Source organism: Notechis scutatus, chromosome Z (genome assembly GCF_049901735.1).
Source record: "Notechis scutatus isolate UNSWTSFEM ecotype Mainland chromosome Z, rNotScu1.2, whole genome shotgun sequence".
Lineage (NCBI taxonomy): Eukaryota > Metazoa > Chordata > Lepidosauria > Squamata > Elapidae > Notechis > Notechis scutatus.
The window spans coordinates 55,981,425-55,998,349 of NC_142025.1; the positions used below are offsets into that span (position 1 = coordinate 55,981,425).

The 16,925-nt window shown below is 34.9% G+C and overlaps 1 protein-coding gene across 1 annotated transcript in view; it reads left to right on the plus strand.

The window, feature by feature from the left end:
* NPHP3 (nephrocystin 3) overlaps nucleotides 1-16,925 on the plus strand; it is a 100,754-nt gene that overhangs the window by 36,269 nt on the left and 47,560 nt on the right. Inside the window, exons 13-15 of the mRNA XM_087947906.1 lie at nucleotides 388-485; nucleotides 2,228-2,330; nucleotides 12,015-12,097. Of these exons, the coding sequence (XP_087804032.1) occupies nucleotides 388-485; nucleotides 2,228-2,330; nucleotides 12,015-12,097 (284 nt within the window). The remainder of the gene's footprint in view (nucleotides 1-387; nucleotides 486-2,227; nucleotides 2,331-12,014; nucleotides 12,098-16,925) is intronic.

Below are 16,925 nucleotides of genomic sequence, written 5' to 3' on the forward strand. Positions count from 1 at the left end.
CCTTTCAGTGGTCCATGAAAGTACATCTATAGTATGTAGATAATAAAGTCAAAAAAAGGTGAACAACATTTTTAAAGAACTATAGATACGTTGAGGCTGGGTGTGACAAGGAATGACTGGGAGCAGAGGGGCCGGGCAAGGCACCCCTTGAAGTGAGTGACATTGAGTTGGCCATGCCCACCCAGTCACATGACCAAGCCACAGCCACCCAGTCACATGATCACCAAGCCACACCCACCAAGCAAGCCACACCCACAGAACCAGTAGTAAAAAACTTTGAAACCAACCACTGGTGCAGTTCTATTTTATGTAGGCAGCTGAAAGAAGTACATGTATTTTTAACCTGTTACAGCATTCTGAATTTTAAATTAACCTTATGTCTCTCAGCAAGCTGAAAAGCATATGAAGTGGCTGATTGATCCACTGCCAGTGAATGTAAGAGTTGTGGTATCTGTGAATGTTGAAAGTTGTCCACAAGCTTGGAGGTAAACTTGTTTTGTTATACAATAAACTACGCTATTCAGCTGGGAAAAATCAGACATGGTAGTTTTTATCTCAGTTGCAGACAGCAGAAAGTTAAGTGCCTTATAAGAGTCAGCTCCATCTGTACAGTCCATATGGCAGAATGTTTTTACTATGAATCATGAAGACAAATAGGCATATCTATGAAGAAAGCAACATACTTTTTGTAACAAGGTGGCTGTGATGGCCATTCAGAAAATATACATGCTCCTGAATTATACCACTTCACAATGCAAGTGAGAGATGCGTTTACAAATGTGATACAATTGCTACTCAGAAGGTACTGCAGAAAGTCAATACTTGAAAAGCTGCAGGTCCTGATATTATCCCTGGGCAAGTACTTAAGGAGTGTTCTGACTGGCTGCCCACTGTTCTCACAGACATCTTCAATGTCTCGTTGCATTAGGCAGGGGTCTTCAAATTGACAGCTTTAAGACTTGTGGACTTCAACTCCCAGAATTCCTCCTCCAGTCCTGTTAGCTCAGGAATTCTGGGAGTTGAAGTCCAGAAGTCTTAAACTTGCCAAGTTTGAAGACCTTTACATTAGGCTATGGTTCCATCTTGTTTTAAGACTGCAATCATTGTACCAGTGTCCAAAAAAACTATAATTGCATGCCTTAATGATTACCATCCAGTTGCACTCACTTCCATTACGATGAAGTGTTTCAAGAGATTGGCAAAGGACTATATAATTTCATGTTTTCCCCCTATATTCAACTCATTATAGTTTGTCTATCGGAAGAACCATTCTATAGATCCATGAGAGTGAATCTATGGCACACCTGCCACAGGTGACATGCAGAGCCATTTCTGCGGGCATATGAGCTTCATCCAAACTTACCTGCATTGCGCATGCGCACGCCTCCCAGCTGATTTTCAAAAAACAGGCCTTCTGGAAATACTGGAAGTGCCGAAAGGGGCCCATTTTCAGCCTCCAGAGGCTTCCCTCGAGCCTCTGGGAGGACAAAAACAGCCTCAAATGGGCCAAAAATCAGCTGTGAGGCATATGAATGCACAGTGCAGGTAAGGGGAGGCAGGAGTGTTGTGCGCGTATGTGCTGGAGGCATATTGCATTGTGGGTGATGGTGCACGCGCTTTCGGCACACCACAACAAGAAGGTTCATCATCACTGCTATAGATGATGCACTTTCTTGTGTTCTTCATCTTACCTTAGCATCTGGAAGAGAAGAATACTCATGTGCGAATGCTGTTTATTGATTTTAGTTTGGCATTCAACACAATCATGCCTCAGCATCTGGTGAACAAACTGGGCCTATTAGGTTTTAATATTCCTTTTTGAAATTGGATACTGGATTTCCTTATTGATAGAGCCCAGTTTGTGCAAGTTGGAAGAAAAGTCTCCAACTCCATCTTCTTGAGTACAGGCACCCCACAGGGTGTCTTGAGTCCGCTATTGTTCCCATACAGTTGATGAATTGTTTCCAATTTAAGTCTTTTAATAAAAATATTGGAGTATAAGATTTCTGGCACCTTAGTTTGATGAAGAACCATTAATGATCGCTATTTTATTTTTGAGACAGTTGTGTTTTTAAGTGATTGTTTTACTGTCTGGCATACATAACATTCAGAACGCTGAAGATTAAGAGATTTGCCCTGGATTTTTAAAATAGTTCTTGCATTTGAACCTACTCTACACACATTAAATTCCATACATGACTATCATTTTCTGCTTTTTCATTGAAAGGCTGTGGCCTACCATTCATCTTGAACCATTAACTGTCAGCTATATGAAATATCTGATTAATGAAGAATGCAACAGCGCAAGCCTGAAGCTGACCAAAGAACAGGTATTGCTGCTTCACAAATACAAATTTATCATTCTAACTTACCAGACTTAATTATAAATATTTCAAATTAAAAGGAGAAATAATTACTCTTATATAACTTTAAAGAAAAAAAAATCAAAATGTTCTGCACCAAAAATGGATAGCTCAAGGTTTAAAATGTAAGAAAGACAACAAAGCCTATTTATAATAGCAGGTTATTTACCATTGAAATTATCCTTATTCCATTGCTTGCTATTATGATTAGCAGGCCTATGTCTTCTCTAGATTATACTTGTGAGCTTTAGATTTTAAACTGCAGAATACATGATTGTGAATAAGTAAAGATGTTTAGCAAAATCAAGTAATATTTCAATAAAATTCTTGTTGTATTTTTTTCATGCTGTAGTAAGTCTGAAAATTTATGCAACAACTATTTTAATTATGATGCTCTAAATATTGAATTTTGCTCTAAATTTTGTTCTGAGGATCCTCAATCCTGGTTATATTAGTGTGGATGTCTGAAAATCATAGTTTTAAAAAATCCAGAATTCCACACGTCTTTGTTTTACTATAATAGAAAGTGATCTGTAATGCACTTTTATTAAATTTAAAAAAAAAATGTATTTTTGAAATTTATTTTATTATACTTAAAATATTTATGTATGTATGTATGTATGTATGTATGTATGTATGTATGAAATTTGTTTTGAACAAAGTGACTCATCCCGAAGGCAATATGTTCAAAGGACAGTTGTATGTTAATGTGATGTTTCTTTTTTTTTTTTTAAGTAAAAGTTTTATTGACTTTGACAACAAACAAAAACACATAAAACATAAGACATCAAACATAAAAGCATCATCCTCCTTCATAAATTTACAGACAGTGTATCGGTTGGTTTACCACTCTTTTTTGTGCATCCATTTCATAGTCACCATTATAATTATGTTACATAATAACTCATCAATCAACAATTATATATCCTAATATTATTATTAAACAATCATTTGACTATAATTTTATTAATTCATACTTAAGCGAGATAACTATAATTTACTTAATTTATTTTATAACAGATCATAAAATCATACCAAGTCTATCTTAATAAAATTTTATAAAAATGTGGGGACTTCCGGTTTGTCGGCTTCGCGAGCGGCAGGGATTCGCAAAGCTGCGCGATCCCTGCTGCGCTAGCCACTTTTGGGGCTCCGATCCGGACGGGTAGTGAGCTAGGCTGCCCTGCAGGGGCAGCTGAAGGTAGGGGGATCCGGAGAGGGGTTTGGGGGTGTTGCAGACCCCCTCCCGGCCGGCAGAACCCCTCTTCCCAAGACTGTGCAGCGGCGGTCCGTAATGGGCGCCACAAAGAAGCTGGCAGCCGGGTAAGAATGCGCAGGAGGAAGTGGAGAAAGTTTTGAAAGGAGAAAGTTTTTCTTGGTTCCTAGGACTCTAAGACATATTTAACAAAATTCCTGAAAAGTATTACTTTCTGAATGATACTTTCTAGAAGAGGAAAAAAGCGGCAGTTTGATGGTGCTGAAAGGAAAGCTTACCCTCTTTTCCTACGGAATAAATAAGTGAATATTAAGAAACCTATTTTTTTAGGTGAAAACCGGCTTTAAGCGATGAGTGGGAAGAGAGGGGACTAAAAAAAAAAATATTTGTATGCTAAGACTTTGTTGGAGGAGATGCCTTAAGGATTTGAAGACTAAAATATATTGCAATAAGATTTTAAGAAACAGATTTGGACTTTCTTTTTCTCTGATTGATACTACCCCAGGAGGAGAAAGTGAGAACTCTGCCTTGGTTTGGACTGATTGATAACTTTGGGACTGTTTTATTTTTTCTTTGGAATATTCTGGTTGTTGTAAGAAGAAAGAAGGGGAAAAGAAAAGAAAAGATTTATAATGGCTCTTTCTATTGAGGAACTGAGAAAAGATTATGAACAAGCAAAAAAAATGGTAAAGCTGGTTTGAAAGAAGCCTTCCTTTTTAAGAAATGGCGCTTATTAACTATCAACAAACATTACAACAGATGAAGACAGCAGAAGAAGAAGAAGGAGAGGAAGCCATTTTTAATAAATTTCAGAACTCGACCAAGAAAGAAGGAAGAGGGAAAGGAAGAGAAATAAAGGACTTAAGATTTAAAAAACACTTAAGAAAGGGAAAAATAAGGTGCAAAATCAATATAATGATAGTAAACAAAAGGGAAAAGGAACACGACAGAGAAGGGAAGCCAGTAAGGCAGAGGCTAGAAGAAGGGGGGGTAGAAAGGTTTGTTGGGAGAAGAAAGAAAGGGAAAAGGTGGAGAAAAGCTACAAAGTTTTGAAATTAAATGGGAAAAAAGGAATTTTTTTAGGGATAAAGGATAAAGTATAATTTCTTCAAAGAGATTTTGCAAGGTACATAAGATGATATTGTAGTATTGTATTAGAAATAGAAAACTTAAATGGTTTAAGAGTTGATAAGAGATTAAAATGTTGAAATGTTTAATAATGATTGGTTTTAAAATTTAATAATATGAGGGGAGGTTTAGAATATTGAGTTTTAATTAAAGAGTTTAATAAGATTATGGTATTGATGTTATTATAAAATTTCTATTATAGTATTTGTTTTTAATATTTAGATCTATTGTTTAACTATGTATTTAATTATTCTGGATGTACTATTCAGATAGAATGTACCAAGCAAAATCGGATTGGGTATTGGGCGTTATTTTAAAGGTTAATTTGATTAATTTAGGGGGAGATAGAAAGGCATCATACTCTGATTAGTGATTTCAGGAGAAACTTCTTTTTTTTATAAGGAACGAGACAAAGGGACAATAAAGAATGGACAAAAGATACAAATATAATGACTCAAATTAGATGATTAATTAAGATAGAATTAAGAAGAGTGAAATATGTGGAGAAGTTAATATAGAAGACTTAGAATGGTAAATAAAATAAGTAATGATATGTAAGATGAGCATGAACATAATTGAAGTCCATAAAGAGAGAGATACCTGGGTCCAAGTTACTTTCCAAAAAGATTTTTTTTATGTTTTGTGTGTTGTGTGTATATGTTTTTTTTTGGGGGGAGAATTAATAAAACCTTGCAGAAATATAGAATGAGAATAATGGTAACTAAGTCAGAAAGAAATAGATGAAATAATAATAATAAAATTGAATAAGAGTAAAGAGAAATAAAGAGAAACTGGATAAGAGGTTTTTGTATGTTTATATGGAAATGGTTTAAAACAGAATTATAGTTTATCTGACTTGTTAAATTTATAATGGAAAAAGGTTTAAACATGTAATGGATAATGATGATTTGTGTGTTTTGAAAATTAATAAAACTTGTTTAAAAAATACAATAAAATAAAATTTTATAAAAATGTTATCAAAACAAAAGAAAACAAAAAAATGTATATTCATTATTATTTCCTAGGTTTCTAAATATTCTATTATTATATTGTATTATCTAACCATTGATAAAAAAGATCCCAAACTTCATAAAATTGTTTATCTTCTTGTTCTCTAATTTCAAATGTCAATCTGCTCATTTCAGCACATTCCAATATTTTCTTAATAATTTCTTCCTCTGGTGGTATTTTCTCACTCTTCCAATTTTTAGCAAATACAATCCTAGCCGCTGTTAATACATTTACAATCAAATACTTCAAGTTTTTATTATATGTATCAGGTAAGATTCCCAATAAAAAAAATCTCTGGTTTCAAATCTATATGTTTCTTTGTCATTTTTTCCAATCATATGCGAATTCTAGTCCAATATTTTCTGGCCTCCTCACAAGTCCACCACATATGGTAATATGAACCAGGTATCTGATGACATTTCCAGCACTTTTCAGATTTATTCTTGAACATTCTTGCTATTCTTGTCGGGGGAAAGTGCCACCTGTAAAACATCTTATACAAATTTTCTTTATATGCTGTTGACATTGTCATTTTATAATTTTGAGACCACAATTTTTGCCATTTCTCTAAATCAATCCCATATCCAAAATTCTTCCACCAAGCAATCATTGTTTCTTTAACTTGTTCTTCCTCTAATTTAATTTCCAGCAAATAACTATATAATTTTTTAATCACTTTTTCATCAGTACCTGTCAAAATCCTATCTAAGTCAGTCAATTTATCAAAAATCCTTCTGTTTTAGAATCTTTAAGATACCTTGAATGTATTTGCGCATATGAAAACCAATTCATCTTTATACCTAGTTCTTCTAAATTTTGCATCGTTTTAAGTTCACCCTTTTCATCCAGTATTTCCCCATATCTAACTGTTTGTTCCTTCTTATATGTTATAGGATAAGAAAAAGCTTCAATAGTTGATAACCAAACTGGAATTTTCAAATAACATTGTTTCTTAATTTTCTCCCAATTCAACCATAACTGATTCCCCGTATGTAATGCCTTCTAAAATAGCCCTGTGATTTAGTTCCCTTATACCATAGAAAAGCATGCCAGCCCAATAATAAGTCATGTCCTTCTAATGTCAACAATCTAGTCTCTTTCTTAACGTTATCCATTCTTTGGCCCACATTAAATTTGCAGCTTGGTAATACAACTCCCAATTAGGGAGGCCAAATCCTCCTCTAATTCTAGCATCCTGTAAAAGTTTTAATTTTATTCTCGCTTTCTTACCTTGCCATATATACTTCAACACAATTTTATTTAATTCTTCAAAGTAATCTTTACCTAACCTAATTGGTATTGTTTGAAACAAATATAAAATTCTGGGTAAAATATTCATCTTGATTGTTGAAATTCTACCTATCAATGACAATTGTAGGTTTTCCCATTTTTTCAGATCAGATGCTATCTGCTGTTTAAGTTTAATATAGTTATTCTCTTTCAATGTAATACATCTAGACATCAAATGTATCCCCAAATATTTAACTTTGTTCGTAACTTGAATTTTCAATAGGTCTGCCAACTCTTCTCTTTGTCTTAATAGCATATTCTTTGTCAGAATCTTTGTTTTGTCTTTATTAATTTTCAAACCAGCCATCTCACCGTACATCTCTATCTTTTCCAATAGTTTTAAAGCTGTCTCTAGAGGGTCTTCCAAAATAAAGACCAAGACATCCGCAAAGGCTTGCAATTTAAATTCCCCCTTTTTAACTTTCATTCCTTTTATATTTTTGTCCTCTCTAATATTTTTATTTAACACTTCCAAGGTCAATACAAATAACAAAGGAGATAATGGGCATCCTTGTCTTGTACCTTTTCTTATATTAATGGAGTCTGTAAATTCTCCCTCTATCATTACTTTTGCCGTTTGCTTATAATATATGGCTTCTATCGCTTGGATAAATTTTCTAGCAAAGCCCATCTGTTCCAATAATAATAGCATAAATCTCCAATTCACATTATCAAATGCCTTTTGGGCATCTAGGAATATCAAAGCCATTTTTTTTTCAGGATGCGCCTCATAATATTCCAATGTGTCCAGGATTACCCTCATATTGTCTTTAATTTGTCTCTTTGGTAAAAATCCATTCTGATCAGGGTGAATAAAATTGTTTAAGTATTTTTTAAGCCTTTCTGCCAAAATTGAAGCAAAGATTTTATAGTCTGCATTCAATAAAGAAATAGGTCTATAGTTCTTAATTTGTAATGGATCGGCCCCTTCTTTTGGGATAAGTGTAATATAAGCTTCTGACCATGTTTTAGGTATTTTCTTATTTAACATAACTTCATTCATGACTTCTAGCAGTGGGATATTCAACGATTCTTGTAGTGTTTTATAAAATTCTGCCGGAAGCCCATCTGGACCTGGTGCTTTTCCATTATTCTGTCTATTAAGTGCTTCAGTTAATTCCATCATTGTTATAGTGCTTTCTAACATTTTTCCAGTTTCATCAGGTATCTTAGGTAGGTTAGCATTTTAATTTTTTAATTTTAATTTTTTCCTCATCAAGATCCTCCTGTTTATATAATTGTCCATAAAAGTCTCGAATGATTGCCTTTTTCTCCTTATTCCCATAGCAAATTTGACCTTGATCATCTATTAACTGTAATATTTTCCTTGATTCTTTCTCTTTTCTCAGTTTATATGCTAACCATCTACCTGGCCTATTTGCATCTTCAAAATAGTTCTGTTTAGCACTTCTAATTTTTTGTGCCGATTCTTCTTTCTCTACTTGATCCATTTTATGTTTAATTACATCCATTTTAAGTTTAATATCTTTTTTCTGTGGCATTTTCTGTAATTCTTTTTCCAGTTTTTTATGATCATCTTCTAGAGCTTTAATCGTTTGCCTCTTTCTAATGTTCTTTTTCTTTGTATAGTCTATTATTAATCCTCTCGCATATGCCTTCATTGTATCCCAAACATTCTGTATTGAAGTATCTTCTTTTTTGTTTTCATTAAAGAAGAAGGCCAATTCTTTTTCCATCCATTGTGAAAAGTCTTTTTCCTTTAAAATAGTATTATTTAATGTCCATCTAGATCTTCTTTTTTGTCCTTTCCATTTAATTGTCATTGGATTGTGATCTGCCCATGTACTTGTTTCAATATTTATTTCTTGAATATTAGATATTAGTTCTGTTGATATCCAAATCATATCTATTCTGGACCATGATAAATGTCTATTTGAATAAAAAGTATATTGTTGAGTTTTAGCATTTCTTTCTCTCCATATATCTTTTAAATTTAATTCATCTATCATTTAAAAAAAAGATTTGGGGAGAGTCTTTCTATTTTGTCTTGCTGTCGCTGTATAATCCAGTTTATTATCTACAATTCCATTGAGATCTCCCATCATAACTATGTTAGAATAGTCCAATCCCATTGTTTGCATATGTAATTTTTTATAAAATTCTTCTTGTTTATCATTCGGGGCATAAATTGCAACCAAGAGTATTTTTGTATTATTATCCACTATTTCAACCATTAATACTTTTCCGTCTTCATCAGTATAAATCAATTTTGCTAGAATGGTTTCTTTGATGTACAAAACCACTCCTCTTTTCTTACAATGAGTCAGAGAAGTAAATATTTTCCCTAATTTTGATCGTGCCAATAATTGTTCATGTTGTTTTTTAATGTGTACTTCTTGTAAACAAATTATATCAAATTTTAACTTCTCTAATTTGTGAAAAAAAATTCTTCTTTTAGTAGCTGAGTTCAGTCCATTTATATTCATAGAAATCATTTTTTTCCCTCCATGATTATGTTTTATATTTAGGTCTAACAGCTCTCGTGGATCTTACTTCACGTTGTTCTTTGGTCTCCACTTGTCCCCCTACTGCGCCTTCTTCTTTTCCCATCCCCATTTGATCCTCTTGAAGTTCAGTTGAGATGATCTCTTTTTCTATCTCTATTTCTCTTCTTTTGAAAAATTCATTGCAGAATATTTCTGCTTTCTCGATTGAGTCAATTCTGTGTCTCTGTTCTTGCCATGTAAACATTAATCCTTCTGGAATCAGCCATCTGTAATTCACCTCTTTTTTCAATAACATTTTAGTCAGGAATCGATATTCTCTTCTCATCTCTCTCACTTTTCTGGGTACTTGTTTTAAGACCACAATCTCTTTGTCTTTATATTTCAACACCTTCTCTCTTGCCACTTGTAATATTTGAGTTTTAATAGTTTTTTTGGTAAATCTGACATGGACCTCTCTTGGTAATTGGTTCCTCATTCGCATATCTTGTGAAGACTCGATATATCTCATCTACTCCATCCATCATCTTTTCCTCTGTTATTTCCAAAGCTCCAGCCAGGATTTCAATCATTACTGCAGCCAAATTTTGTCCTTTTTCTTCCTCAATATTTTGGAATCTGAGATAAAATTCTGACCTGTCCATCTCCCACTTCAACATCCCACTTTTATCTTGTTCAACCATTGTTAATCTGCTATCAATATTTCCAATTGTCTCTTCTCTTTGTTTGTCTTTCTCTTCCATTTTTTGGAGTCTCTCATCATATTTCACCATCATTTGTTGAACATTTTCAAATTTTTCATCAATCTTCCCAATTCTTTGATCAATACTCTCCATTCTTTGTTCCATACTCATTTTAAGTTCTTGAATTCCTTGCATAACCATCGTTAAATCCACTTGTGCTTTATCTTGCTTCGCCATTGTTGAAAAGTCGTCCTCCAGTTGATGGGGAGGCAGGAGCAGAAGTTGAGATGCCCGAAGGTAAAATTTTCTTACTCATTTAAATAGCTCAGAGTCTTCCAGCTCTTTTAATCCAATTAGTAAGGTGGCCAATTATAATCCAGTTAGGAAAGAGGAAAACACACAAAAAAGCCAGTAAAAAGTAAAAAGCCCAAATTAAAAAAAGGGAGATTCTTCAGGTTCTTCTAGACCTTAATCCTGTTGTGGAATAATCAATTATGATTCAAAAGTAAAAATTAAAAATAAAGAGAAAAATACAAAATAAAGTAAAACCCAATAATATTAAAAAATAATAGAAAAAAAAAGAAAAAGGTTATTCAGTTTCTTCACACCTTAATCCAATTGAAAGATCTCAAAAAATGAAAAATAGCCATAAAAATAAGTTAAAAGTAGAGATGGAAAGGCAACAATCCCAATGAGAAAAAAGGAGAAAAGAATATTCTGAGGCTTCCCCTTTAAAAATAAATAAATAAATAAAATAAAATAAAAAATAAATATACCAATATTACAAAATACTGTGGGGTTGAAGAGGAGGGTTAAAACAGCTAATAGAAAGTAAAAAAAAAGCGCACACTGCCTTTTATTTATCCAAGGCTCTTATTTTGGCTTCTCCACAAATTTCAAAGCCAAGCTTCAAATGTTCAATTGATAATAGAAGTCCCAAAGAGCACCTGTGTAAACATTCTCCAGTGCTCTTCCCTCTATCTTATCGTTTCCAGTGACCTTGAGAGAAATTTTTTCACAGCTCTCAACTTCAAATAAAGTATTTTCAAGCCTCTAGTTGGCAGTGTTACAAAGTTTCTTTAATCCACTCCCCTTTCTTCCCCCCAAAAATAGCCTAAAAATATATATGTATATCTATATATATTTAAAAAAAGATACTAAAGGGAGCCTCTATTTTAAAAAATATAAACAGTCAAAAAGGAGAAAAAGAACAAGTTAATATAAAAGAAAAACCAGTCTGATTAACTAGATCGCAATAGAAGTTCAGTGAAGAAAAAAAAAGTAAAAGTAAAAAGCCAAGCCTCACTTTGACATTCTTTGAAAAATCGCCGCTAAGTCAAATTTTGTCAAGGATTTTACAGATTTCTTCTCAATCTAGAGTGTCCTTAAGTCCCAAGTATTAAAAAAAAAAAAGTCCTCACCAGCCGATACACTTTCTCTTTCTTTTTCTGTCTCTTCCTTCCGGAGCTGTCCCAGCTTCAGCAGCTTGACGGCTGCCTCTCCGCTGATGGTAAAGGGGCTTCTCCTGGATCCACCAGGGACTTTGCGATGTCCCTGGGATCAACAGAACGCGCCTTACTATCACCGTCTCTACGGGACGGTTTAGGTCCGTTAGGACCGACCAGGGGCGAAGATATCAGCTGCGATCTCGGAGCCCCGAGATTGCAGCTGTATCGCAGCGACGAAGCTCCGCCTTCCACCAAATTTGTTTTGAACAAAGTGACTCATCCCGAAGGCAATATGTTCAAAGGACAGTTGTATGTTAATGTGATGTTTCTTGTATTTCATATGAACCTTTGTATTCATAACAGTTTTCAATGTCGTAGAAAGATTAATTTTTTGTTTTCTACTCCTTTAGGAGAAGAAGATTGAGAAACACAGTAATTCTACTTCAACCTGCACTGCCCTCTATGTCACTCTTTTGGGCAGAATGATGGCTGGGTATGTTAAACATACTGATGTGCTGTTGCTGCTAGAAAACAATAATTAAGAATCCAGATCCAGTAAAATTAGTGCTTGGTATCAAAACACAAATATAAGTAGTAGATTGTCCAAATGAAATTTTGCAATTTTTATTCTTCTTAATGACATAGGTTCCCAAGCTCTTTGACTTTTAGTCAGGTGGAAAATTCTTTTGAATTTATAATAACAATACTGGCTCTCTAGACCAAGAAACAGGGATGAGCACTGTGCCCTAGAGTCAGACACTAATGAACAGGGAAACATTTACCTTTATTCTAATAATCTATTAAATTCAAGCTCTGTAATTTGTAGGATACTTCTTTTTTGAAAAAAAAAAAAAAGAATATCTTATTTGGAAATAAGTGCTACATACAGTAAAACTTGATTTAATGGATCTCAGTAGAGATTTTGGATTTGATTGTTACAACTTGCAGCCTTTGAACTTTGTCCAAATTTTGGGCAATAATAGACTCTGCCTGAACAACTTGATTAGGGATTATGAAGGTATCATTCAATACAGGTGGTAGCCCAATATGGCTCCAGGTGCTGCCTGGCGGTCATTGCTTAGCAACATGTCTCCAAGTCTTCTTTTGCCCCTTTTATTGGTTTGTTTTATTCGTCACTGTAAAAGAACTTGAAAGTCAAAAGTTTGCAACAATTTCATCCTGTAAAGAACATAAAGATAACAATTTTATTCAGGCATTCATAGTTTTTCACAACTATTTTTGTAACTGGTTGTTAGATTGATATCTCTTACTGTTATTTATTGCAGTTTTAAGAGTTTTACAGTTTTATCAACCAAGTCATTGCTTGTGAAATTATTTGGGAAGTGCTATACTCTCTCATATGGAGAGAGCATAGCACTTTCCAAATAATTTCACAAGCAGTGACTTAGTTGATACAACAGCCTCCCTTAACTCCTGTTCTCCAAATGTATTAAGACCACAAATTCAAGAAAAATACTCCTTGATTTCTTCCTTTCTTAGGATCTTTGTCCCAGCTGGGTATAATCATCACAGAAGGCAACATTACCCAATACATTACAATAATTGCAAAGGTTTATTGAATCAAATCTTGAACATCATTATTCCAGCATTGTTCTGTATCAGTTCCAGCACAACTAGCTTGAGGTACATATTGCTGATCAACAGTTTCCCAGCAAATATATGCTGATAGGTATCTACAATATGAATCTGATAGTTAATGAAACTGTCTTATTTCTTGATTCCAGAAAAAAAGAAATAAGCAGAAAGCAGCAAACAAAATAATAAGCTGTAGAATAGAGAAGTTCTTACACACTCTACATGTACACTTTTATAAAATTCAGTTGCTTTATAACCTAAAAGTATTGGGCTAGATCAGGGGTGTCAAACTCAATTTCATTGAGGGCCGCATCAGAAGCTGTGTTTGATCTTGGGGGTCCAGCCGGGCATGGCTAATTGGGTGGGTGTGGCCAACTGGGTGGTTTGGCCAATTTGATACCACTCCCCAAACTACTGGCATGTTTCCTCTTCACATTGGGGAGACTGGGTCGAAGCCAGGCTGGCCTGATCTTTCCTCTTTGCATTGGGTAGACCGGGCCAAAGCCAGGCTGGCCCAATCTTTCCTCTTAGCATCGGGTAGACCAGGATGGCCTCACAGGCCAGATCCAATCACATCGCAGGCCAGATCCGATCTACGGGCCTTGAGTTTGAGACCCTTGGGCTAGATGCTTTCATCAGCCTTGTCATTGTTACAGTTTAGAAGACAGTTTGGAGAAAAATCTAGCTGTCCTTGCATAACTTTTGACCATAAAAGTTCATGTCTTGATTCTTGCTACTTTTATCATCTGAGTTTGTCAAGTTAGTCTATCTCAATTTTGTTAGTTTATTGCAGAAATCAAATCCAGAAAGCACACACAGATGACTGATTCAACAGGATTCATTAACTTCTTTATATACATAATAACATATGAATAAATTGTACAATACCAATAGTAGATTCTTCCAACGTAACACAAAACACAAGCAACAGCTTCATGAATATTGTGACACTCCTCCCTTCATGACTGAAAGAGACATATCCAATTAACTTAATATTCTTCCTATGGTGCACTCCACCTAATGACTTGGTTATTATGTCGGCCAGATTGTCTTCTGACGCACAGTGAAGCAAGCTAATCAATTTAGATTTAATGGCTTCTCTTACATTACAATATTTAATGTCCTCATACTTGCTTCTATTTTTTACTCTGTTACCTGCTGCCATTTTAATGCAGGCAGCATTATGCTCATACACCGATACAGCTTCATGTAAGTTTACATTTAAATCCTGTAGCACCTGTAAATATCAAGTTATCTCTGAACAGAGTTCAGGTAAAGCAATAAATTCTGCCTCCACAGTAGAAATGGTGACAGTTGTTTGCTTTCTGGACTTCCAACCAATTAAAGTCCCTCCAAACAATGTCACAATCCCAGAATTGGACTTTCTGGTTTGCATAATCACTATCAACATAGCATTTCAATTTTAATTCTTCAGAGATCTGTATTTGAAGACCCAAATTCACAGTTCCCTTCAAATACCTGAATCCTTTTTACACCCATCCAATGCAATTGCGTTGGTACAGCAGTAAAGCGACTCAAAATGCTTACTGTGCAAGCTATGTCTGGTCTGGACCACTATGACAGATATAACAGGCTTCCTATGACAGATATACAGGCTTCACTTTCATCCTCAGCTAAACTTATGAAAATCTGTACTCATAGGTGTTGGAGCAATATTACCGTCTTTCATGTTATATCTCTCCAACAATTGTTCAATTTTTCTTTTTTGACTGAGAATATTTCTCAGTTTTTTGTACCTCTACACCAAGACAATTTTTTATTTCTCCCAAGTTCTTTAATTCACATTTCTTCTCCAACTTATTAGCAAATTTGTTTACATGTGATACATTCTTTGCAATGAAACAAAGATCATCCACAAATGCTAACAGTTGACAATCCCCACCTTTTAACTTTCCAGTGTATATGCAACCATCAGCTTTGCAACTCTTGAACCCAAGACCCTTCAATGCAGTATCTAAACATATATTCTAATTCTTGGCTGACTGCTTCAGCCCATAAATGGCCTTGTTCAGTTTATACACCATGTTAGGCTTTTTACTTTCATATCCTGGTGAACCATGTAAATTTCTTCCTCTAATTCTGCATTGATGAATGCAGTGGTTATGTCAAAATGCCAAATTTTATGGCCATGTGCCGCTGCCAATGCTAATGCCAGCCTGATGCTTTCACTCTATACAGTTGGCGCAAATACCTCATCATAGTGCACATTTTTCATCTGTGAAAAACCTTGTGCCACTAACCTTGCTTTATATTGTACTTCATTATTGGACAGTACTTCTTGTAAACCAATTTGCATCCTATAGCTTTGCTACCCTGTGGCAAAGTCATAGATGTGAATATGCTATGTTCACCCATGGATTTCATTTCCTTGTCCATGGCTTCTTTCCACTTTACTTGTTCAATTTTAGGTAATGTCAATACTTTCTTATAGTTTCTTGGCTCATACCATACATTACACACTTTAACTTTACTAGCAGAACAGCTGTCAGGTGGCATCCCTTTATTCCATCACTCTTACCTGCGTGGCATTGACTAGTCCTTTGTGTTAACCCTCTCTTTCTTCATATCTTTTTCAACTTCCCTCCCTGAACGCAGACACCATCACTAAGTGAGTTACCATCACTAAGTGGATCACTGTCCACTTAGTGAATCATCCCAGAAATTTGCATCAATTCTGTTCTAATTTTGCTCTGCAAAGCTAGCAGACCTGGAAATCACTATTCTCTCTCCCATCGCTAAAGTGATAGCTCTTTGAGCCTAGCTCAAAGCCCATAAACCTAAGCTTTCTAGCCTTTGGTTGTCCCTTTCTTTTAATTGCTTTTGGAATATGCACCCACGCATTGCTTCCAAAAACCCTTAAATGTGCCAGAGATAGTTTTCTCCCATATAGCACTGCATACGGAGTATCACTAATGGAGGAACTCCACATATGTAAGCACTGGACTTTTCCCCTTCAACTGAAAAAGAATGAACTTCTGAAAGCCAGGCACTTCAAAAGGAATTCTTTATTGAAAGGAAGTAATCCCAGTACTAATCAAAGCAGAATCTAAGATGCTTCCAGGCATACAGATAAAGGGAGTTAGAACCCCTCCCCTTATTTAGATGTGGTTTTAGTCAGACAAAGAACCAACATGTTAATTCCCCCCTCCCCTTTTCTGGGAACGTATCTTAGGAGAGTTTCCCAGTTTCTAGTATCTTCTAGAGCTGGAATTTTTATGGCCCCTTCTCCTCTTGTTATCTCTCCAAGAGGTGACAAGTTTCTAGACATCTGGCTCCAATCCAGTTGTATATCATGTGCAAGTTATACAGATTCAATATAAGATTTAATATATTCAGGTTACATCAAAAAGGATTACTTGTACCAACTTCCCCCCCTTCTTCCATTGATACACGGATCTGACACAACCTATTAATTAAATAATTAGCAGTCAACATGGCTTCACCCCAATATGATCTGTTCAGACCAGTGAGTCCTTCATGGTTTGTATGACCCCTTTCCATCTCTCAGCAACACCATTCTCAGCTACTGTGTACGGATTTGTGCGTCTGTGTTTTATTCCTAACTGTCCCAACCACTGTTGAAAACTTGTTGACATGAATTCTGAACCTCTGTCAGTTTGAGCTGACATGCCTGTTGTTTATACCTTCTTTCTATGAAATTTCTTTAGTACCTCTATTTTACTTTTTAGTAAATAGCAGAACCA